A 25,620-nucleotide genomic window follows, 5' to 3' on the forward strand; every position below is an offset into this window, starting at 1 on the left:
ATTAACCTTAAAATCAGAAATTACAGTCATTGAAAGAAACGTTCAGTGCAAAATCATCCGTAAAATTCTCCTGTTGGCCGGATAATGATGTCATGAACCTGAAACAAATTAAATGTATTAGTTAAGTAGAGAATTAGGGAATAAAATAATGATAGTATATGCTAAATAAATTCGGTTTCCATAGCTGCTATTTTTTTCATTGACTTGGAGCAGGACTTCTTACCTATCGCCAGCTTCTGCATCTCTGACAGTAGAAAAATTCTCTAACCGCCCACCGGCTCCACAGTAATGGTGATTTATAAAATAGGGAAAAAACGCTACTTGGTGAAAATGATAAAGCAGAATTATTGCAAGTTAAATCGTATAACCTATTACCTACCAACTACTTTATGTCAATTTTTTTTTTTTTTTTTTTTTTTTGTAAAGCTAACGGAAATGCTTTTAACAACCAAACCGCCTGCTGCCCACCATGAATGCTTGAACGCCCACTAGTGGGCAGAAGGGACCAGGTCGACTGCGTCTGACTTATTCTATGACAAAGCATTGGGACGGTGACAGAGGATGACATCACAAGTTCATTCCGCTGCTGGGTGAGTATATGCTGCAAGACGTTAATTTTACATTATTGTAGGCTCCAGCCAGGGCCGTGGTCAGCGAGTCGCATAGCGGCTCCCTGTGCCACGTGGCTGACCACCGGCAGTGGCCGGCCGTGCCACGTGGACCTGTCAGACTCAAACCAGCTGGTGCTACGTCACTTCCGCCGCTAGCATGCCCAGTCGGTACCGTTCCACTGCTCCCGTTTGATCACCTTGCGGCACAAACCATGATAGATACACAGAAGGACGAGGTGTCAAATTAAAGAGGAGATCAAAGATCTTCTGCCAGTATGCAGCCGAGATTTGTTGTGATTAATATAGGTGGGTTGTCCAGAAAGTAAGTTCCGATCGGTCGCGAAATGGACACCACAGTGAAAACGTGATGAAGCTTTGCATAGATGTGTTGGGTAGCGTTTCTAGTATGACTGTAGATCGCATCAAGACGCTCTTTTCAGTTGCGAGCGCACTGTGAGCGAGTAAAGGTGCCTACAACAACGATGTCTCCCACCAAGTAGGAGAGCCCACTGAGACGCTTCGCCTTAATGTATGCAACCCATCTAACACAACTGCCATGCACTTCTTTCTTGATGGCAATTATCAGCTACACTCTGTAGGGACAGTGAAGACGCTCCTACAGCCTTTTCGATGGGAAGTGTTCGATCACCCACAACACAGCCCTAATTGGCTCGTCCTGGGTATCATCGCTGTTCACATGAAACGCTGGATACGAAGACAACACTTGGGTGCAGGCTACGCGCTATAGACCAGCGTAGAGCATTATCGGAAAGCACCATCGTCCAAAATTTAAAGTTAAATATATGCAAAGTTTTGTTGCAGTGTTAAAAATCAGTTCTTAGCCTCTGTGCTGTAACTTATTACAGTAAATATGTATGTGGCGTCATTTTCTTATGAGACTTTTCCTCCTCTTTCCATTGCACTGCTCAGAATTATGCTAGTTGTAATAATTTTTAACTTACAGGTGAAACTATGCAAATTAATAAATAATAAATTAAAGCTTAGAGAGTAAATGTTGGACGTGGCTTGTCATTATGTCCGCCAACACATGCTGCATTGCTAATGGTTTGTGTATCTTTTATTGAATTATATGCTGATTTTAATCAAAGTTAAAAAGTGTCTCACAACTTAATCAGTTATGATATGTTACATGTGAGTAGATCTATCGTGATGCATTACTACGAGCCACAATAAGCACTTGATCTTCTTTGTAACACAAATATTAGAAAAGTTATTAATGATATGCTGAAGTTCAGGTACATAAATCTTCTTGGAGCTGTATCTTCTCATATACGAGGGTTGTCCAGAAATTAAATTCCGATCGGTCGCTAAATGGAAACAACATTGTCAATCAGAAACATTTTATTTGCAAGAGTTAGCTACACTTTCCAGATACTTCTCTAGATAGTAAAATTATGTGTAAAGTTTCAGTCATGCTTAGGATTTTAGTGCACAGCTAATAGCGCAATCAGGTTTTGGATATCTTGCATGTATTAAAGGTTGTGAATCAGCCTGTTGAATGTACAACACATTAGGCGACGTAGGTTCTGGGTGTTTCCATGAGGGGGAGGTCTGGGGCCTTAAAAGGGCGACGGCCACCTCGCAGTCGCTCACAGTTTGGTGTGAAGCTGAAGAGGCAAAAGTTATGTTGTCTGGGTGGTATACTAGCTGCACACGTTTTCGGTGACCGAGATATTCTGTGTCGTCAGTCGCGACACTTAGTTCGTTGGGCTTTAAGATTTTGCTTCTATAGCCAGGACTCTGATTTATTTCTGCCAGCAGTTCAGGAGAACTTTTATTTTTGCGTCTGAAGTTGATTTGGACTCTAAATTTGTGCACAGAGTCTGGAATTAATTTCAGTTTGCCGAGACAGAAACATTGCACGAGGCGCCTCGAATTCGTTTCATTTTAAGTTTTTAGTAATTGTCATTCTTAGATATTTAGTCGAACAGACAGTCTTTAAATTTTTGTGATTTATCGTGTAACCGAAACTGAATGGATTTCTTTCCGCACTCATGTGAATGATCTCACATTTTTCCTTACGAGGTGCGGCTAGAAAAAAACCGGACTGATGCTGGAAAAAACATTTATTTACAATTATTTACAATTTCATGTTATCTCCTTCAATGTACTCTCCTCCTCGGTCTCTACACCGCTCCATACGAATTTTCCACTGTTCATAGCAATGCTGCAGATCATTTTCGGTAAGTCCATACATTACTTCCGTCGCTTTTTCTTTTACTGCTTCAACAGTCTCAAATCTAGTTCCTTTCAAAGCTGACTTGACTTTAGGGAAAAGAAAAAAGTCACAGGGGGCCAAATCAGGTGAGTAGGGTGGATGATCTAAGATGGGAATGTTGTGTTTTGCCAAAAACGTCTTCACTGACAACGCACTGTGAGCTGGGGCATTGTCTTGGTGAAGGATCCATGACTTTGTTCTCCACAAATCGTTCCGTTTTCTCCGTACTCGCTCACGTAGGGTAGCCAGGACGCTAATGTAGTAATGCTGATTCACTGTTTCTCCCCCTGGTACCCAATCAATGTGCACAATCCCTTTGATGTCAAAAAAAAAAAAACAATCATCATTGCCTTGAATTTCGATTTTGACATTCGTGCTTTTTTTTGTCGTGGAGAACCAGGAGTTTTCCAATGCATCGATTGGCGTTTAGTTTCGGGATTGTAAGTAAAAAACCACGATTCACCGCAAGTAATAACATTTTGTAAGAAGGTGGGATCACTTTCAATGTTTTCCAGGATGTCAGAACAAATCATTCTTCGGCGTTCCTTCTGTTCAATTGTGAGACACTTTGGAACCATTTTTGAACACACTTTATTCATGTTGAAACTTTCATGAAGAATCTGCCTAACACTTTCCTTGTCAACTCCTGTTAACTCAGACACTGCTCTGATTGTTAAACGGCGATCTTGTCGAACAAGTTTACCGATTTTTTCAATGTTTGCATCAGTTTTTGCTGACAATGGTCTGCCAGTGCGAGTGTCATCACTGGTGTCTTCGCGGCCATCTTTAAATCGTTTAAACCACTCAAACACTTGTGTTCGCGATAAACAATCATCGCCGTACACTTGTTGTAACATTACAAACGTTTCACTTGCAGATTTTCCTAGTTTGAAACAAAATTTGATGTTAACACGCTGTTCTTTCTGTACACTCAACATTTTCCGACGCACAGACAAAACGTCAACTACTTAAAACAGACGCCACGGGCAGACTGAGTGCAGGAGGCAGATGAAACGCGAGCAGTAGGCGGAGCGAGAGTCACTTGACAGGCCACGCGACTTTCAGCCTTATTGCATTCGTTTTATTGTTTCACCAGTACTAGTCCGGTTTTTTTCTAGCCACACCTCGTATTCCAAGGGAACTGCCACTTTTTGCGTCAAAGTCATTTTGCAATTGGTTTTGATCTACTGATAACTTTTCTAGACAATAAATCACTGCATCATCAGCAAAAAATCCAAACGCACAACTCAGATTGTCTCCTAAGTCATTTACTTAGATTAGGAACAGCGGAGAGCCTGTGACACCTTCTTGGGCAACGCCAGATATCACTTCTGTTTCACTCCTCGATTTTCGGTCATTACGACGTACTTTAACCTCTGTGACAGGAAATCACGAATCCAGTTGCATAAATGAGTCGATACTCATTAGGCACGCAATTTGATTAGTGGTTTTTTGCGACGAACCGTGACAAAAGCATTCGGAGAATCTAGAAATAGTGAGCCAACATGAGATCCCCTATGGTACGAGGAAACAGCTAGTTGCGTTACACAAGAGCGATATTTTCTGAATCTGTGAACTACCTTCATTATCAATAAAATTCAACAACAGCCGTGTACTTTAAGAAATTATTTTATTTTATGCTCAAGGCTACCAATTTCGGCACTTCATTACGCCATCTTTAGGTTCCATACGCTTCTGTCCAAATAAACAAACATGTCGTATAGCGCCATAAATCAATGGATATCGTGAATTCAATAGTGACACAATTGCTTCATCCGAAGACCTGACAGCAACTTCAAGGTAATTCGTAATGTTGGAACAAAATATATGTTCCAAAACTCTACTTCAAATCAATGTAAATGTCAGCGGATTATTGCAAATCCCTTTCTTGAGTATTAATAAGGCCTAGGAAACTTTACAGTCTTTTCGTACGTTATTTTCGTCGAGTGAGCGATTGTATATGATTTCTACGTAAGTAGTTATTACACTGAGGTGACAAAAGTCAAAGCGTACGTCCTAATATCGTGTCGGACATCCTTTAGCCCCGCGTACTGCAGCAGCTAGACACGGCATGGACACTTCTAGTTATTCGAAGTCCCCTGCAGAAATACAGTGACATGATGTCTCTGTAGCCGCTCATAATTGCGAATGTGTAGCCGGTGCAGGATTTTGTGCACGAACTGATCTCTCATTATGTCCCGTAAATGTTCTATGGGTTCATGTTATGTTATGTTCCTCGTACGTCCCACATTGATTTCTACGGCTGCTTCACGCACTACTTACAGAATGAAATTTTCACTCTGCAGCGGAGTGTGCGCTGATATGTTACTTGTCTGTTAGCACTGACTACTCTACGCAACGTAGCTGCTCTGCCGGCCACTGCGTTGTCCATGGTGAGAGGTAATGCATGAAATGTGGTATTCTCAGCACACTCTTCATACTGTAGATCACGGAATATTGAATTCCCCAACGTTTTCCGAAAGTGAATGTCCAATGCGTCTAGCTCGAACTACCATTCCGCGCAAAAGGTCTGTTAATTATGGTCGTGCGTCCATAATGACGTCAGCAATCTTTACACTTGAATCACCTGAGTGCAAACGACAACTCCTCCAATGCACTGATATTTTATACCTACATCTACATCTACATCTACTTTTATACTCCGCAAGCTACCCAACGGTGTGTGGCGGAGGGCACTTTACGTGCCACTGTCTTTACCTCCCTTTCCTGTTCCAGAAGCGTATGGTTCGCGGGAAGAACGACTGCCGGAAAGCCTCCGTGCGTGCTCGAATCTCTCTAATTTTACATTCGTTCTCGCCTCCGGAGGTATAAGTAGGAGAAGCAATATATTCGAGCCCGCATCTCGTGGTCGTGCGGTAGCGTTCTCGCTTCCCACGCCCGGGTTCCCGGGTTCGATTCCCGGCGGGGTCAGGGATTTTCTCTGCCTCGTGATGGCTGGGTGTTGTGTGCTGTCCTTAGGTTAGTTAGGTTTAAGTAGTTCTAAGTTCTAGGGGACTGATGACCGTAGATGTTAAGTCCCATAGTGCTCAGAGCCATTTGAGCCAATATATTCGATACCCCATCCAGAAACGCACCCTCTCGAAACCTGGACAGCAAGCTACACCGCGATGCAGAGCGCCTCTCTTGAAGAGTCTGCCACTTGAGTTTGCTAAACATCTCCGTAACGCTATCACGCTTACCAAATAACCCTGTGACGAAACGCGCCGCTCTTCTTTGGATCTTCTCTATCTCCTCTGTCAACCCGACCTGGTACGGGTCCCACAGTGATGAGCAATACTCAAGTATAGGTCGAACGAGTGTTTTGTAAGCCACCTCCTTTGTTGATGGACTACATTTTCTAAGGACTCTCCCAATGAATCTCAACCCGGCACCCGCCTTATCAACAATTAATTTTATGTGATCATTCCACTTCAAATCGTTCCGTACGCATACTCCCAGATATTTTACAGAAGTAGCTGCCACCAGTGTTTGTTCCGCTATCATATAATCATACAATAAAGGATCCTTCTTTCTATGTATTCGCAATACATTACATTTGTGTATGTTAAGGGTCAGTTGCCACTCCCTGCACCAAGTGCCTATCCGCTGCAGATCTTCCTGCATTTCGCTGCAATTTTCTAGTGCTGCAACTTCTCTGTGTACGACAGCATACCTTGTGAACGCGATACGACCGCCATGTGCTTTTCGCTGTCCCATGCTTATTCACCTCAGTTTATATCAGGATACTCTTAAAGGAACTTAACTGGTATGCTATCTGAACCGGTAGACTTGACTTTGTTAAATGCTATAGGTTTATCTACTACCAAATTACTCACATTGGCAGTGGTTCATAGTGAGAAAGTGACGAAAAACACTTGACACGATGGCATAGTACCTCAACATGTGTGAAACAGGAGTAAATGAATGACTGCCTTGAAAGGAAAACTTTCATTGCAAAACGAATACAGGGGTAGGCCTAAACGTGATGACAGACTGATAGACCATTCGGAATATATCAAACGTATGAAAAAGTAAGGTTTTTGGTGATTGATAAATGGTTTGAGCTTTCTTAAATTTAGCTCAGTTTTATTCGTATTTCACAGAAGAATAGGGCCACACATTTTACTGTTCTAGCAGAATTACATTTTACGAACGGTAGACTGACGGAAGAAAACGGCTTTTGCGATTTTATTCGGAATTGCAGTGTTCTACCTTTGAGGTATGGTGTGTCGACAGCACATAGGACAGAAAGTACCATTGCAATTCATGCAAATTTGTTGGAAATATTTCTAAGTCCACGTATACTAGAATTCAAATCTCTTATAGTCAGCAGAATGGAGTTATTGTATATAAAGTCCCACGAAAAACTCCGAAAGCATTTGCTACTATTCTAACTGACGAGGTATTGCTGTTTTTAACTGATCACTGAGTTATAAAAGCATACTCCCCCCTTGAATTCCGGAAAGAGGTTTATAACATGTGTGTGTGAACTTCCCTTGTCGTCTCTGGTCTTGCCACCACAAATAGTTGTGTTGCAATGTGTTGAGGCGGCCAAACTATAATATCTCATTATGAACTTCCTGACTAGGACAACTAATGTAACTGGCACCAAAGCAAATTTTGACACTATTCCCGCTACCTCAACCTGACGAGTTGATCACTTTCTTTTGTTTAAACTTCATCGCTGCTCCACTTGTATAGTTGTTTGTTGAGATCAACAAAATTTTACAGTGGAGTAGGAGGTAGACATTCATCTTTTGCTTGAAAGAGTTCAAAGAATGGAACAAAATACAGCCCGTCGCAATAGTTACAAGTCACGCGATTCCTTTCTCTTTCTTGCATTGTTGATCAACGCAAATACGTGTGAAACAAAACAACAAATGCGAAACATACTATTTACACTAGTGTTGATTCACTTGGTAAGAAATGAGTTACCCCAACTAGAAGCTGAAAATAAGAAACAAGCGTCTACATACAGGGGAAAGTTATGTCTTAGGCAACTATTATTCCACATAGTTCTAACAAAATCTCATGATGATTCCTTTTCACACATTTTTGCCCCATCCCAATTTTAGTGACTTCAGATTCATTCCATTCTTCTTCTTCTTTTTCTCCTTCTTCTTCATTCATGACTTCACCTTATTTCACCACACAAATCCGTTACCAGGGCACGCATCCATACCCCTATTAGAATAGCGATGGATAACCAACAAAACGTGTTCCTCCTTCTCACACTGTTGTCAATAAATCACTGTCGATTTCCCTTGGCGGGCACTGAAATGCGGTTACTGCTTGGGTAAATATTTTTGAATGTGTGGACGATTACCATCTCCATAAGTACTTGTTTTATAAGTAATCATTAAACTACACATATGTGCACTACTAATAAAATTTAAATGGAAATTTTCGAATATCTCTAGAATAAGGTAACTTGCAGTAGCAGAAAAACTCACTTGAACCCTGGGGTGCTGGGAAAGCATATAGACCACGGCTTTTGCTATATCTTCCGCTTCCAAGTAGGGCATTGATTTGAATGTCTGTGCCCACCTTTCAGACTGGTTCATCGCATTGGTTAACACGACCCCCGGAGAAATTTGCTGCAAAGAGAGGAATTAAATGTTAGTTTTCCATATATGTACAGCGATAGATGATGTTTGTAATTCTGTTTTGAATACGAAGGAATTTTGTTATGTATTTTACATATTGCAATTTTTCAGTAAATGGTATCCTAGATTTTTTTTTAAATCGGGAAAACCTAATTCGGTCACAGTATGTTTTGTTATTATACATCTCGTTGGAAATGTACCTTCTTACTAAATATACCTATACTTGAGCTGAAATCTTTTCTTCTAAGCTAGAGTAATACCTACACTAATAAATTTTGACAAAATTATGTCTGAGACTGAGATTCGAGGCCGCCTTTCACATGGGATGGTCAAACAGAGTCTCAATATAGCACCCAGTTTTGTTAAATATGTACTTGTCTACTGCTGTAAAAATATATTTGTCCCTGAAACTTCCTGGCAGATATTTGTCCCTGTTCATATGTAACGTAGTCTGAAAAACTTACAATTACCAAAATTGTATTACTGTGTTTATTTTACATCCGATATGTTATTTAACTATAGATTAAGACAGATATTTCGAAACTAGTTGCTTATGTGGATTACAACCTTACTTTATCGTTTATGAACTCCACATTAAACTTCCTGGCAGATTAAAACCGTGTGCCGGAATAAACTCATAATGAAAAGAACCAATATCAAAGGTAGCATTAAGCAACGATCGACTGAAACAAGGGAAAGTAAGATGAAATAGTCACGGAAGCATAGAGTCATAGAGCCAAAGGATAAGTCCGAGTTCAATGTTCTTGCATAACAGGCGAGATACTGAATTTTACTGTCAGAAAATAAAAAAATAAGCGTGACAGAAAGAGGAATATGGCATAGAAGGAATGGCAGGAGGAGAAATGCAAAGTTGTAGTAGCATGGGGAATGAAGACGCCCCCTGTTGGAAAATTAAAAAGACCTTTGGAGAAGAGAGAAGTAGCTGTAGGAATATCGAGAATTAAGATGGCAAAACAGTACTAAGCGAAAAGAAAGCGATAACTGACATTAGCAAGTATTACCGAACCATTAGTTCGATAAGTCGTGGTTGCAAAATATGGGCCAAAATTATTTACGGGAGAATGAAAAACCTGCTAGCCGCCAACCTCGTGGAAGGTCATTTTGAGTTCCGGAAAGGTGGAGGAATACAAAGACAAATAATTTGAAAATGTTTACTGTAATAGTGTATTTGAAACTCTGAGACTCTCTTTCTTTCTTTCGCTTACGCCATAGTACCACAGCGGTCGCAGGGTCGGCGTGGTTACAACGGATTTGGCACGGATTTGGCAATGTTAGTTTTTAGGGATGGCCGGATGCCCTTCCTGCCGCCACGCCATACCCCCCAGGACGGAATCAGTGTACCCCAACTGTCTGTGTCTATTGTAAGCGTGAAATGGTGCGGACGTGTTTCAAATGTCTGCGACGCGTATAATTGAGGCGGAACTTGGGGACCAGCCCGTTATTCACCTAACGGGATGCGGAAAACCGCCTAAAAACCACATCCAGGCTGGCTGGCATACCGGCCTCCGTCGTTAATCCGCCGGGTGGACTCTATCTGGGGCCGGCGCGCCTCTCTGAGTCCAGGAAGCAGTGGTTAGCGCTCTCGGCTACCCTGGCGGGTATTTGAAACTCCGAGACTAGTAGGGATGAAATACAAGGAGCAAAAATTTATTTACCACTTGCGCAGAAGCCAGACTGCAGTTGAGTCGAAGGACAGAAGCAGAAGTTGAAAAGCGTCTGTGAAAGAGATGAAGTCAAACTTTAGGATGAAGAAATAAATACTTTTACGTTTGCTGATGACATCGTCATTCTGTCAGAAACTGCAGAAGTGTTGGAAGAGCAGTTAACGGAATGGATAGTATTTTGAAAAAACAAAATGAAAACAAGCACAATATAATGCTGTCGAATTACATCAGGCGAGGCTAAGGGAATTGGATAGAAAATAAGACACTGAACGCAATAGATGAGTTTTATTATTTGGGCACCAAAAAGACTGACGGTGGACGTAGTAGAGAGGACACAAATTGCTATTGCCAGCCCGCATTTTGTGTCCCCTCTACTACGTCCATAACTGGTCTCTGGCCTTCCTTGCTATTGCCAGTCCGCATGTTGTGTCCTCTCTACTACGTCCATCGTCAGTCTTTTTGGTGCCCAAATAATAAAACTCATCTACTGCGTTCAGTGTCTTATTTTCTATCCAATTCCCTCAGCCTCGCAAGGAGAGAACAGACGCTTTTTTAATGTTAAAGATCAGATGTCTGGATCAAATAACTAAGAAGAAGGTAACGAATCGATCGAATTGGGAAAAAATGAGATGTATGGCATAGATTGACTAAAAGAACGGAATGTTTGATTGCAAACATCCTGAGACATATTATGAAGAAAAGTGTGTGTTGGTAAAAATTTCAGAGAGAGAACAAAGTTTGGCTTAAACAATCGTCCTCAAATGGATGTCGGCTACAGTAGTTATTCAGAGAAGTGGTCAGGATAGCTTAGCGTGGATCACTGCATAGTACCAGTCTTCAGACTGAAAACCACCGTAGCAACATATTAATCAAAAAATCATTGAAAGGGTGAGAAATGTTGTCTTACCCCAACACGAATGTTGCTCTTTCTGGCGACGAGGTCCTTCCTGAGTCCTTCAGCCATGACCCTCACGGCTGACTTGTTGGCTGAGTGCATCCCGAGGCCGTCACTCAGCGTCGGGATATGGGCCGAAATGCTGGAAAGGAAAGTCACTCATAAAGCGTCGCCGAAGCTCAGGTTGCTCCATATCAAGTTCTCATTCTGCAAACTACTGTGAAATTAATGGCAGAACAAAGGCGGACAGCAAGATTGACTACTAAACTGCCTCTGCATGAACTGTAATTAATTGAACCTTGTCCTAGCAGTCCCTAAAAGAACGGTACGTCGGGGGTCTAGACTACTCAACATTGACTCTTGAAATTTTGTAGCAAGGGTTTGCGGGATAGTCTGTGTCTATCTTCACGTGCCAGACAACTAGGCTGTTTCATCGTCCTACCAAAAAACCGCAGTCTGTCACCTGCTTTATCTGGTACTGAGCCTATGCGATCATTCCTTTTCACATCGCGACAGATTGCTACGTCAAAGTATTTGAATGAATTGACTATTCCCAGCTGTGAGTCATAGTTATTGTACTCATAGGATACTTTGTTTTTGCGTTTTGTAAAGTGCATAGTTTAATATCTTTGAATATTTAAAACAAGTAACCAATAATGGCATCCCTTTGAAACTTTTTCAGTATCTTTTGGGACATTTCTGCAGTTTCTTTTCAGGTAGTACTTCATTGCAGGATAACTTCAGCATCTGCAGAAAGTATGAGTTGATGATAATGTCTGCCAGACCATCAATAAATAACACGAATAGCAAGGCTCCTAATACAGTTCTCTGGGCAGACCAGAAGTTATTATAATCTCTCGATGACTCTTTACCCAACATGTTGGAACCTCCTTACTAAAACTTGTTAATCCACTCGCAAATCTCTTTCGATACTGTATATCTTCGACCTTTCATTAATAAGCGTTGGTGTGATGCAAAGTGAAATACTTTCCAGAAGGCAATGAAAGTAGCATTCGACTCATTACCTGGATCCAAGGTTCCCGTGACGTCATGCGACAAAAACGCGGGTTTGGTTCTCAGACCAATGCTGACTAGACCGGAGGAAGTCATTCTGTTCTAGATACCTTATAACGTTTATCTCAGAACTGTAATGTTTCCTCTCCCTCCAGTGCGAATTTTTGTGCTACTAAATTTAAATAAGAAAGTACAATGTTAACGAAGGAAAGACAAATCACACTGCCAACAAGAAAAGAAAACGTACAGTTATAAAAATTGGAAGAACGCATTGAGCCTTACACTGGCTTCAAGGTATAAAATGGATTTTTCAAGAGCTTATTTCTTTACTCAAGCGGGTTTTGCTAAAAGCCCCGAAGTCGTCGCTAGTAACAGAAGACTATTTCAGTGTTTTCAATGCAAAGAACTAGCCAATACAGTAATAATAATAATATGATAATAATTACAATTAGACATCGTTAAAAAAACTGCAGGTTCAACATAAAAATGTCGAAATGTGTAGACGATATCGCGCTTAAGGCGAGTGATCATTGCGTCACCAAACTGACTACCCCCCCCCCCCCCAAACTAATATAAAAGGCCAAGAAATGTACGAAATATTTCTTTTTAAAGGAATGACAGGGTAATGCACTCATCTACAAAAATAAAGTTGTAAATGACTTAAAACAGAAATCATGATACCAGAATGATATAACATTCTAACAGTGAGGCTCGAAGAAGAAGAAGAACGAGACGAAGAAGAAAGACTGTAGTTTTTTTAAGAAAAAGTGATCGACAGCTTCAAAGATAATTATGACGTTGAAGTAAAGTTCATATTCTGAAATACAACCTTCTAACTACCATCGTAGAAACACAATGACATGGTAAATATATTCTCAGGTTCTACAAGACATGGATGTCACTGACACTGGACGCTAGTTTTGTGTATCACCTCTTCTTTGACCCAGTCACTGGTCAAAGTTAGTGGTTCGAGAGATTTGCTGTGGGGTTTGGTGAAAAGAGGAGCTGACCCAAACGTTAAATATCTACGTAAACTGACAACGATCCCTTCGGTCCTGTGGCCTTGTCTGTTTTTGTCCATTTGTGGCTGCACTGAGAATTTTTCTTTCACATACAACTTCAAGCGCTGTATCTACGGTCAGTAACCGCTCCTGGATATCTGATGATCGATAAATTCCGAAACGCGTTATACGAGCAGTAGTCATTCCTTGCCTGATGTCTTTTATCACTGCGACGAAGTCAATCTGAATGGAGAACTAGTAATTACTATAGTAACGGTCGTCTCCCTGTCACATGACTTTAGGTGACATATTATTGAATTTAGAACTATCTTGACAATCTTGGAATACCTGAGAGAGATATCCTGCCAGTATCAATGTTGATAACAAGCAAAAATAGTCGAGATGTTCGATTCACGGAATTGATGGACTGTCTATACACGTAATTAAGATTGTACGTAACCCTAAGTGTGCGAGACCTTCTCGCACTTGGCCAGTAGTTTAGTAGCGGGATGACACTTTTGGACACACGCATTACTGTAGTGAAACTTTGACCGGCTTCGAACCGTCCAACTGTTCGTTCACGATCGTAAGAACTCGATGTCCTGCAGATGTCTTGCCGTACCACGGAAGTCACACTAATAGTTTCCACAAAAACTTCGTCACACACCGTACTGCATGAACTGTTGAATGCATACAGAGCGTTTGTACAAAGGATTCGCATGCAGTTAACACGTCCACATTCCTCTTACTATCATTGGTCGGTTGTTCCGTAGCAACCGATAGTTGTTTCTTAGCAAGTGAGTTGTTCCTTAGCTATTGTCACTGTATTCTTACTTCCTGGAACCGAAGAATAAACCCATGAAATGACAGCAGATCTACTCGGCCTAAAATGTTGTTCGAACGATCGCCACACTGAGTCGTGGTAACTAATTTTTATAATGTAATCGTCGTCATTCACGAAGATATTGTGGAATCGCTATATCATCGACAGTCAGTGATATACTGAAACACTTACGAAACTTGGAGGTCCGTGACGAGGAAAGGGCGCACGAACTGCTCCAAATTCATCTTTATACTTCACGAATGCGGGTTACTTCGACAAAAAATTCTGCCGCACAGGAAAACGCACTACTCTGCTATCCCCCATTCACTGTACAGCCCGTATCTTGCGCCTCCGAAATCTACACTTTTGACTCACCGCAAAAACGGCATTAGGCGTTAGTCGTTCCTCAAGGAGGACTTGGAGGTGGAAAACTCTGATCAGGGTAAACGGCATTCCCACTACATTTGTCATGTGGACAAACTACACCTCTACAAAATATAAAATGCAATGTCCCGACTGACGGACTCACGCACTCAGTGATTCATAATTGCCACAGCCCAAACTACTAAGGATGGAAAATTGAAATTTGCCGAGGGTGTTAATTTCCTATTCTTGACGTCGTTTAAGAAGGGATTTTTGGAAATTTCACCCCTAAGGGCTGACAGGGGGTGAAAGTTTTTTTAACATGTCGCTATTAAGGCAATTTTGAGGCTAGACCTGCGAAAATTGGTATTTGGTTTCTCGGTGTGAAACAAAGAAGTATATGTTTCAGCATTTTTAGAAGTTTTTCCCCTATGCGAGTGAATTAGTGGTTCGAAGTATTTTCAGAAAATGAATCATTATCAAAAAACTACTACAGTATTTTTAACGCTACATTTCTTGCACGTAAAGAAAACATGTTTCAGTGTCGTTTTGGAAAGTCAGTCCCTAGTGGTTTGAAATTAGGGATAACACGTTTTACGAAAATATTTCAGTATGAGAACATTTTTAAAGTTAAATCTATGAAGATCTGAATTTGGCTTCTCAGCTAGAAATAAAAAGAAGCGTTTCACTGTTTTTGGAAATTCAACCCATAAAGGGTCGAAATAGGGGATGAGTGTTTTTATGGAAATATTTCACAATGCTATCATTTTTGAAATTAAATCTAGTAAAATCTCTATTTGACAAAATAATTACGAACTCTTCCTCATCGTTCTTTCAGCAGCTCTCTTACATGGCCGACCTTTACTAGATCGTTCCCATTCACTGTTCTCCAGGTAAATTTTTGGCAATCGTGGTTTAATACTGCAGGTCACACTTTGCCTGTAATTTGTGTTAAAGGTGCCGTTGTGAAGGGAATATACAGCATGTTTACATTACGCCATTAATTTCATCTGTTAACGTCTTTAGAAGGTTATTAGTCCACTGTAATATTCATAACCATATATCAGAAGTTAGTGTCGAGGATCGCACTCTTATTGGTAGATACTTTGATAATTTTTATTAGTGTTTGCATCATTGGGCAGGTGTTGAAAAGAATTATGGAATAAAATTGTTGACGTCAAGCATCTTCCCTGGTTCCAAAGTAATGGAGAACACATGCTGTCAATAGTGTTTCCACCATAGGATGGAAAATTCCCACTCCCCCTGAGAATAACTCAGATACGAATCCACAGCGATATTCAAAGAGATTTAAAAATTAGTATCAATCAGATAGACTAACACAATTTCAAACCAATGAGCGGACATCTACATTTAAGTTTTGCTATGTAATATGTTTATAACTACGATTTCCGTTGTATTGTGCATCCTTCGTGTGTAACGTACGGTATTAGAACCATAAACTTCTACCGCTAGTCTCGGAAAAAGTACATAAACATATTTACTCTTCAGTCAAAGATATTCCTAGTTAAAGATATTCTTACGACTGATTTGGAGATGACAAGCTGTCAAGCCATTAAACGCATAAAAGGTGGGTGACCTGCGCAGTCTATTTGTAAAATTAAAGCATTTCATGTGAGTACTCACAAGAAAATAAAAATGCCCGTCCTATAGTTTCTATATGTGAAATAGAAAACCAACCAAAAGTGTTTAATAATACTGTACTGAATAAACGGATGAGACTTGGGTGACAAAATATCTTTGTGTAAAGAACAAAAAAGGAAAAAAATCGTGTTTTGCAAAAGGCTAAGTTTTAAAAACCCAGAAACATGTTCCCATCTCCCCATGTTTATCTTTCTCTTTCTCCACTCCACTGTATTAATTTTTGTTAGATTTACACGCTCTCGATATCAGTGCTAAGTAGCTGCAACTTCAAGAACTTGACAAGGGTGCAATTTTGAGACTAAACCTACAATTGTTCTGGTGTGTGGGTGTGTGAGTAAGGAGTCTTCCGACTTGTGACAGTTCTTGCATCCTTGTAAGGAACCTGAAGGTCCAGCTACCTGGCACTGAAATCGAACGCAATTAAATTTGGCATCAGTAAATACACCTGCCACGTACGCAGACGTTATGAGAACAAAGATTGTAGCAATGTTCATAATCATTATCGAGTTTGCGAACTCATTGTCAGTAAACATTCGATTTGTGGCTACCAAGAATTTTGGCAAACGTTAGTGTCCGAGGTGGCTGTCATTAAGAGAAGAGAAATAGTGCATATAAAAATGGCAACAAGGACGCTAAGAACTGGTGGGGTGACAGATGAATCACTATTATAGTTCGTCGCACTGCGCTTACTATTGTAGTTTCTACTTACGGAATTATTCACAAAAATTTGTACACTGTGTGTGTGTGTTACGAGCCTCATCGTGTAAGCGCTGGCTCCTACCTGCTGATGTGGATGATGAAGCCGTCGTCGACGCCCCTCCTCATCATGTCCTGGACCGCCTCCCTGCTGCAGATGGCCAGGCCAAGCTCGTTCACCTCCATCATCTGTCTCCAGTGTTCTGTTTTACCGGCTGTGTAAGTCAACACAGATGAGCATCAGTCACTTTTCTAAATATGGTTACATAATTTAAATCGCAGTTTTGACACACCAGTATTAGAGAAAGAAGCAGGTAAAAAGTACGTTTCACACTTCACAGGCAATAATATGGGGATTTATGCTTATAAAGAAATCTATCAAGAAAATAAATTAAGAGGAGACCTGGTACGTGTCGTGCCCACGTTGAATTTACATTGATCGTGACTCGTTACCTTAGAAGCTTTTTAGGACAGAGATAGGAAATTTCTACCACATATTAACTACACTTTTGTTTTGTAACTGTAAACAATGAAGGCGTTTTCGTTAATACGAATGTCACCATATTTTGTTACTCGGTATCAATAGTTTTGACAGATTTTTCGACAGTGTAAACGTAATAAAATTAGCACTTAACTCACGAGGTGACTCTTTTGTAACGTATATCATGATGTGGGGTCTCTGCGGCTCTTACATTTAAACTGATATTTAATGCCCAAATCGTCTGAAATTGTTCATTTAAGTTAAATAACATTTATTTTTACAAGTATTTAAGTGTTGTTGAAATACTCATTGTTAATTTAATAGCACTAAATAAAAACTGCAATATTTTACTTTTCGTGTACTTCTTTAAATAGTACACATAAACGAACTGTTAGAGAACGTAATCTTACGTCCTGAAAATTGTAGTATCTTTGTATAAAGTAAATTTTTACATAAAGCTACATTAGAGAGTTTAAACTTGCACATCAAAATAGATACAAAAAGAAAGTCTGCAAAATTGACATTCACTACTGGGATCTATATTTTTCTTTATCGCCAATCCCTACACATTTTATTTTAACTAACACATTATGTATTTTATTGGAGAAATTGAGTTGTCAACATCACAGTTGTCCTGAAGTTCCTTCTTTGAATGGTCCTCCGATAGCAGAACTGTGATCATTGGCATTTGAAAAATCGTCGTCTTTTTCGTCCGCTTCTTGATGTATATCACTGAAAACATCCTCCATCCACCGAAAAACATTTTCTTTACACTTAGAATCTATAAAATTGACGCATTCTGGCGAGACCACATTTTGAACTAAACTGAAGAAAACAGGTAAGAAGTTAGCGAGGCGCGGCTTACATGGCATAGACTCGGTCGCCTGGTGCAACTGAATCGATCATTCATTGGAAATGGCTATATACGGCTACTTGAAGACCATTTTCAGCCATTCATAGACTTCATTTTCCCAAACAACGATGGAACTTCTATGGATAACAATGCGCCATGTCACAGGGCCACAATTGTTCTCGATTGGTTTGAAGAACATTCTGGACAGAACGAGCAAATGATTCGGCAACCCTGATCGCCCGGCATGAATAGTATCGAACATTTATCGGACATAATCGAGTGGCCAGTGGTGCACAAAATCCTGCACCAGCAACACTTCTGCAGTTACGGACGGGACCAGAGACAGCATGGTTCAGTATTTCTGCAGGGGATTTCCAACCACTTGTTGAGTCCAAGCCACGTCGAGTTGCTGCACCTCACCTCGGAAAGAGGTCCAACATGATATTAGGAAGTATCCAAAGATTTAGGGTATGGCATGAACTGGAAAGGGCAATGGTTCCAAGAAAACTGATATAACTAACAAAAGCACGTATAGAAGAAACAACAAGCACGGTTAAAGTGAATTAAAAGATGTCAGAAGAGACGATCAACGTGAGTACTGGGGTGCGATAGGGAGAATGCCTGCCCTTACCCTCCCCCATCTCCACCGCCCCCCCCCACTTTTCTGTTTAATGTGATTCTGGAAAGAGCACTGAGAAAGGAAACAATCTTGACTACAGCTGGGCAGAAGGATCAGTACCATGGCCTATGCGGACGATGTAGTTCTAATTGCGCAGAACACGATGTGCTTCAGATGACAAGAGTATTAATGAGAGAGGCAATGAGAGGAGGTTTTAAGACGAATATGGATAAGAGCAAATACCTTTTAGTGAGCAGTTAGAATGTTAACAGACCTTTAGACGTGGATGGTAAGATCTTTGAAAGGCGAGAGAGTTGAAATATACTCCTGGAAATGGAAAAAAGAACACATTGACACCGGTGTGTCAGACCCACCATACTTGCTCCGGACACTGCGAGAGGGCTGTACAAGCAATGATCACACGCACGGCACAGCGGACACACCAGGAACCACGGTGTTGGCCGTCGAATGGCGCTAGCTGCGCAGCATTTGTGCACCGCCGCCGTCACTGTCAGCCAGTTTGCCGTGGCATACGGAGCTCCATCGCAGTCTTTAACACTGGTAGCATGCCGCGACAGCGTGGACGTGAACCGTATGTGCAGTTGACGGACTTTGAGCGAGGGCGTATAGTGGGCATGCGGGAGGCCGGGTGGACGTACCGCCGAATTGCTCAACACGTGGGGCGTGAGGTCTCCACAGTACATCGATGTTGTCGCCAGTGGTCGGCGGAAGGTGCACGTGCCCGTCGACCTGGGACCGGACCGCAGCGACGCACGGATGCACGCCAAGACCGTAGGATCCTACGCAGTGCCGTAGGGGACCGCACCGCCACTTCCCAGCAAATTAGGGACACTGTTGCTCCTGGGGTATCGGCGAGGACCATTCGCAACCGTCTCCATGAAGCTGGGCTACGGTCCCGCACACCGTTAGGCCGTCTTCCGCTCACGCCCCAACATCGTGCAGCCCGCCTCCAGTGGTGTCGCGACAGGCGTGAATGGAGGGACGAATGGAGACGTGTCGTCTTCAGCGATGAGAGTCGCTTCTGCCTTGGTGCCAATGATGGTCGTATGCGTGTTTGGCGCCGTGCAGGTGAGCGCCACAATCAGGACTGCATACGACCGAGGCACACAGGGCCAACACCCGGCATCATGGTGTGGGGAGCGATCTCCTACACTGGCCGCACACCACTGGTGATCGTCGAGGGGACACTGAATAGTGCACGGTACATCCAAACCGTCATCGAACCCATCGTTCTACCATTCCTAGACCGGCAAGGGAACTTGCTGTTCCAACAGGACAATGCACGTCCGCATGTATCCCGTGCCACCCAACGTGCTCTAGAAGGTGTAAGTCAACTACCCTGGCCAGCAAGATCTCCGGATCTGTCCCCCATTGAGCATGTTTGGGACTGGATGAAGCGTCGTCTCACGCGGTCTGCACGTCCAGCACGAACGCTGGTCCAACTGCGGAGCCAGGTGGAAATGGCATGGCAAGCCGTTCCACAGGACTACATCCAGCATCTCTACGATCGTCTCCATGGGAGAATAGCAGCCTGCATTGCTGCGAAAGGTGGATATACACTGTACTAGTGCCGACATTGTGCATGCTCTGTTGCCTGTGTCTATGTGCCTGTGGTTCTGTCAGTGTGATCATGTGATGTATCTGACCCCAGGAATGTGTCAATAAAGTTTCCCCTTCCTGGGACAATGAATTCACGGTGTTCTTATTTCAATTTCCAGGAGTGTATCTTGTGCCAGTACTCAGTGAAAGGAATGAGACAGACCAGGAAATAAAAGCAAGAATTAAGCAGGAAACGTGCCAAGGTTTGCACCCGGGAAGCAGATTATGATTCACAGGGCAGTAATACTAGAGCAGAGATCTAGATTGAGAGTTCTATTGTGAGACAAATTTTTGGATCAGTGAAGGGTGGAAAAGACTGGAGAAAAAGAAAAAAAACAGCGAATTGCTGCAGCTGGAAAAGTCGCTGAACATTGTAGGTGTGATTATAGAATAGAGATTGAAGTGTTATTGGCAAGTAATGTGTCGAGAAGGTCAGATGACAAGGCAGGTGGTGGAAGAAGACAGTAAAGGAAGGCAACAAGCCGAGGGGAAGACAGCGGCTGAGATGGATTGACGGGATCAAACGGGACGTGAGTATGATGGGACAGGCTGAAGAAGAGTACTTGGACTGAGGAAGATGGAAGCGCTTGATCGACGAGGCCAAAGTCCGACTGCAGCTTGTCTGGCGTAGTAAGTAAGTAATGTGATTTTGTAGATTTTTATGCAACTGAAGAACTGATCTTATGTTTATTTTCTGCTTGATGTCTCGCCTTAAAAGACTCCATATGGATCCTTGGCTATGTTTATAGTATGGAAAAGACGTTTATGGATGCTAAGTGATAGCTCTTAATAGACTAGAAAAGTAGAAAAGAGAAAGACTCTAGTAAAGCAATACCACAAAACACGACGGGGTCGAAGGTTATACACTGATGAGCTCAAACACTATGACGACGGACTTAATACGTGCCGGTCCACGTATTGCCCACAATACACAATGACTCTTCTGAAGCCAACACGCTTTTAAGACCTCTTTTTCTTTTGGCCTTTGTGCTACTTTCGGTAGTTGTCAATGAGGATACTCAATCTGCCATTCATAATTTGGAACTCGCCAGCCATTTTTTATGTTAAATTTCATTTTAACCACAGTCGTCACATACTATAATAGTCACGTAAATTGTATAAAACATTTATTGTGTTTTTGTGGAATAACAGCTCAGAAAGCAAGCCCGCCGTTTGCTACACGAGTGTGGGCGACACGCTTTGAGGCTGCAGCCAAACCAGCTATGAAACGTCCCCTTAGAACAATTATACATGACTGTGCTTAAACTGACACACAATATTTTTAGCGCAACGCAATCTGACTTTCAAAAATCCCTACAAAAGAATGGCCCTGACTAACATTAACCTATACCTTTCACAAATCACTTACCTCACAAAAATCTTCGTTACTCAAGCTACAGCAATACAGCGAGCGCCACTACTGCCAGCTAAATAAAAGATTCAAACTACCGAAGGCACTAACTACTGATATGCATAGTTAGCAAATGAAAGATTTTGATAGAGAACAAACAATGTATTTACCTTACTAGTGTTCAAAAGTCATAATATATATAGCAGTTCATGACAACCAGTCTTACAAATTTCAAAACTCCGCCATCTCTCTCCCCACATCCACCACTGCTGGCGGCTCACCTCCAACTGCCAACGCTATGCGCTGTTAACAGCCAACAGCCCAACACTACAATGGAGAATATTATAACAATGCCACCCAGCCGCAGACTGCACACAGCACAGCCAGTGATTTTCATATAGAGCGCTACATGGCGTTACCAATATAAAATCCTAAACAGCCTACTTACACAGCCAGAGTGCCGGACCAGTAGGCGTTAATTCCGTTCGCAGTAGCTACGCACGTCTGATTCGTCTCTTTGTCTTGAAGTACTTCTTTGTTGACATTAAAACGTACAGATATGCTGCAACATTAGTAAATATTTACTGTAGCTGAAAATGCATTCATAATGAATTTTCTCTTTGCAGCAGTGTGTGCGCAGATGAAACATTCTGGCAGATTAAAACTGAGTACCGAACCGACTCTCGAAATCGAGACCTTTGCTGTTCATCGGCAAGTGGTCCGCCAAGTGAGCTACCCAAGATAGACTCACGTGTCGTAAGTTGTGCTTTGGCAGCTCATTTTGTAGAGCACTAGCCCATAAAAGGCAAAGGTCACAACTTCGATACTTGGTGCAGCAAACAGTTTTAACCTGCCACGATGATTGATAATGCGTTCCTCCACATTTATGATCATTTATACATTAATTCAACGTAAATTCATTAAAATGTAATGGAAATATTTGATTTTCTGTTTGCATACATACATATAAAATCAGTGTCGTAGTCGGCACCGGCGCTGTTGACGAGGATGTCGACTCCATTGAGGTTCTCCCTAATCCACTTGAAAGCTGAGAGGATACTTTCTTCTTTTCCCACGTCTCCCTGAAGAGCGTACAGTTTGCCCGGCGACCCCTTCACTTCAAGAGCCTAAGAAAAAACAGAAAGAATGATTTTAAGTGGTTCATGAGATAATAATGTCAACAGTGATATGAAACACGGCACTGATAAGTTGCTCTACCACAGAATCAGCACCACTGTAGGTAGTCTGCAGCCGCGTGACTCTTCGGCCCTTTATGTGGACACTGTGGCAGGTGGCGTACCGGTTTTAACTGAGAATCAAGTAGACGAGATTGGAAAGAAGAGTGGGAAAATCGTTGTGCTGTTTAACTCTTCATATTGTTGTGGCAGTGGCCTCTGCTACAAACACCGCTGTTCACGAATTCAAACAGAAACCTGACAAACTAAAGTTAGTGTGCCATTGACCAACTTAAATACTGCTACCGCGAATAGCGCGAGGAAAGAATGGTTGTCGTTACGCCTCTGCATTGACTCTAATTTCTCGAATTTTCTAGTCGTCGTCATCACGCAAGATGTACATGTTGTCCAACTCTTCCCGGAAAGCGCTTTCTCTAAATTTCAACCAGCAAACTCTTTTAACGTCCTCCAATGGAGTTTGTTGAGCATCCCAGTAACGCTCTAGCGCCGACTGACAAAACAGGCAGCTCTTCATTGGATCATCCCTATCTCTTCTATCAGTCCTACCTGGTGAAGACCCAATATAGATGAAAAATGGTCAAGAACCGGTCGAAGAAGCCACTTCCTTCGTGGATGAGCTATATTTCCATAATAGTATTGGTTAAAAACAGTCTTGGTTGCAATGTGACTCGCTCCTGTGAACGGGAACGCGTTATGCAGATCTTGGTTCCTCTCGCGTCCAGCTAGAAAAGATAACCTGAAGATGCCTAAATAAGGCGAAAAGCGTAGTTGAAAAAAAAAAAAAAACTAAAACTGCAACCAAGACTGTTTTTAACCAATACTGTTAAGCACTGGTTTGCTGTATGCCACATACGGATTGGAAGAATTTCTATATTTCCATAAGATTCTTGCTGTGATCTCTCTCAGATCTGTTTTTACTTCAGTTTGTTTTAAGCGATCATTCCACTAAACGTCGCTCTGGATAGTTACTCCTAAATATTTTACGGTAGATGCCGTTCTTAGCAATTTCTCATCAATAGTGTAGTTGTACAATAATGGCTATCTCTTCCTAGGTATGCGCAATATGTTACATTCATTTGCGTTCACATTCCACTGCCGGAGCCTTGTACCATTCTTCAATCCTGCGACGATTCTGCAAATCGCTACTGTCTTCTGGCGTTGTCATTTTGAAATAGACAACCAAATCGTCTGCGAGCAGTCTTACAGAGCATACGACGCTTTGTACTACATCACTTATATACATTTTAAACGGTAACGGTCCAATGAACGTTGCAGTTTTGGAAATCAAAATGGTTCAAATGGCTCTAAGCACTACGGGACTTAACATCTGAGGTCATCAGTCCCCTAGACTTAGAACTGCTTAAACCTAACTAATCTAACTACATCACACACATCCGTGTCGAGGCAGGATTCGAACCTGCTACCTTAGGAGCAGCGTGGTTCCAGACTGATGCGCCTAGAACCGCTCGGTTACAGCGGCCGGCTATTGAAAATCCTGATCAGTGACATGTAGAGGATGTCAAAATTTGAGTGTGGTCAGAAGTTAGAGTACCACGAATTATTGAACCAATTTTTTTCCGCCAATACATATTTATTAAGGTCGTAGCCTGATTTTTTTAGGATCTGGTGTACATTTTGGATGCTCAAGAAGAGTGGTTTGGAGGCCGCCATGTTACTCTCTCAGGTAATTTTCAGTTGCCTCCTGAAGAGTGGGTGTATGCAAGCAGTTAGTTAATCTTGCTTCTAAATGGAAACTAAAAACGTTATTTGCAAGGAACTTAAATTAATGTTACAGCGAGTTTATAATAGCTTTGGTTTATTTTCTTTGACTTCACAGCATAAATAAATTTTATTTCTTTTCCTATGGAAAACATAATGTAATGTAACTACATACATTCAGATAAATAGGCATCTCTCGAGGAACTAGAACAATAGGTAGATGCAACATGACAAACAGGGGAGATTCGCTGATCGTTCAGTGCCGAGGACAGTGTGTTCCTATTTGCCTCACACGTCTCAGGAATGATGAACTGTCGAGTCTCTTGCCAAATACATAAAAGGAATAAATACGGATTTATCGTGATGAAGTGTTTGATTCAAATGGTTCAAATGGCTCTGAGCACTATGGGACTCAACTGCTGAGGTCATTAGTCCCCTAGAACTTAGAACTAGTTAAACCTAACTAACCTAAGGACATCACAAACATCCATGCCCGAGGCAGGATTCGAACCTGCGACCGTAGTGGTCTTGCGGTTCCAGACTGCAGCGCCTTTAACCGCACGGCCACTTCGGCCGGCGAAGTGTTTGAATATATCTGGGTTATTAGTAACGATATCTTCAACAATGGAACTGTGAAAGATTGTATTCTCCGATCTACTAACGTAAGGTAGTTATCATATAAGCATTAATTGGGCCTCTCGGGGGGAACTAGAAAACTGTCAATTGCAGTATGTCAACACATTTTGTTAACCTTTCGGTGGGTGATCGCCCATCACTGTCGACTCTGTGTAAACAGTATGCTACACAGTTCTGAAGAATGATGAACTGTGGCGTCTCTTGCTGAAACGCTGAAGAATAGCTGTGGATTTATCGTGACAATATACGGAAATATGTTTATACAGTAATAGCCCCTCCTACACAGAAGTATGTGAGAATTCCTTCCGAAAGGATTTGCTGAACCGTCCCTCGTATTCTTGAGGAAGGACCTAAATGTAGTTAGGAGTGTTCCACAGACTGACCTTGATCAGTTCCACCCTCCTGGCGAGGCCGACCACGTGGATGCCGTTCTTTAGCAGCTCCTGAGCGATAGCGGCGCCCATGCCGGAACTGGCGCCAGTAACCAAGGCCACGCGGCCAGCGTACTTCTCGATGCCCATGTCTGATGCTGCTGTCTACTGCTGCTGTC

The 25,620-nt window shown here is 41.9% G+C and overlaps 1 protein-coding gene across 1 annotated transcript; it reads right to left on the reverse strand.

Moving 5' to 3' along the window:
- On the reverse strand, positions 1–25,620 carry LOC126237182 (dehydrogenase/reductase SDR family member 11-like). Its single transcript, XM_049947058.1, has 6 exons — positions 25,454–25,620; positions 22,484–22,646; positions 16,681–16,810; positions 11,049–11,178; positions 8,304–8,447; positions 1–98 (listed from the first exon to the last, which is right to left on the reverse strand). The coding sequence occupies exons 1-6, from the start codon at positions 25,589–25,591 to the stop codon at positions 54–56; spliced, it is 750 nt and encodes a 249-aa protein (XP_049803015.1). The 5' UTR covers positions 25,592–25,620; the 3' UTR covers positions 1–53.

The sequence above is a fragment of the Schistocerca nitens genome, chromosome 2, assembly GCF_023898315.1.
Source record: "Schistocerca nitens isolate TAMUIC-IGC-003100 chromosome 2, iqSchNite1.1, whole genome shotgun sequence".
In the NCBI taxonomy this organism is placed as follows: Eukaryota; Metazoa; Arthropoda; class Insecta; order Orthoptera; family Acrididae; genus Schistocerca; species Schistocerca nitens.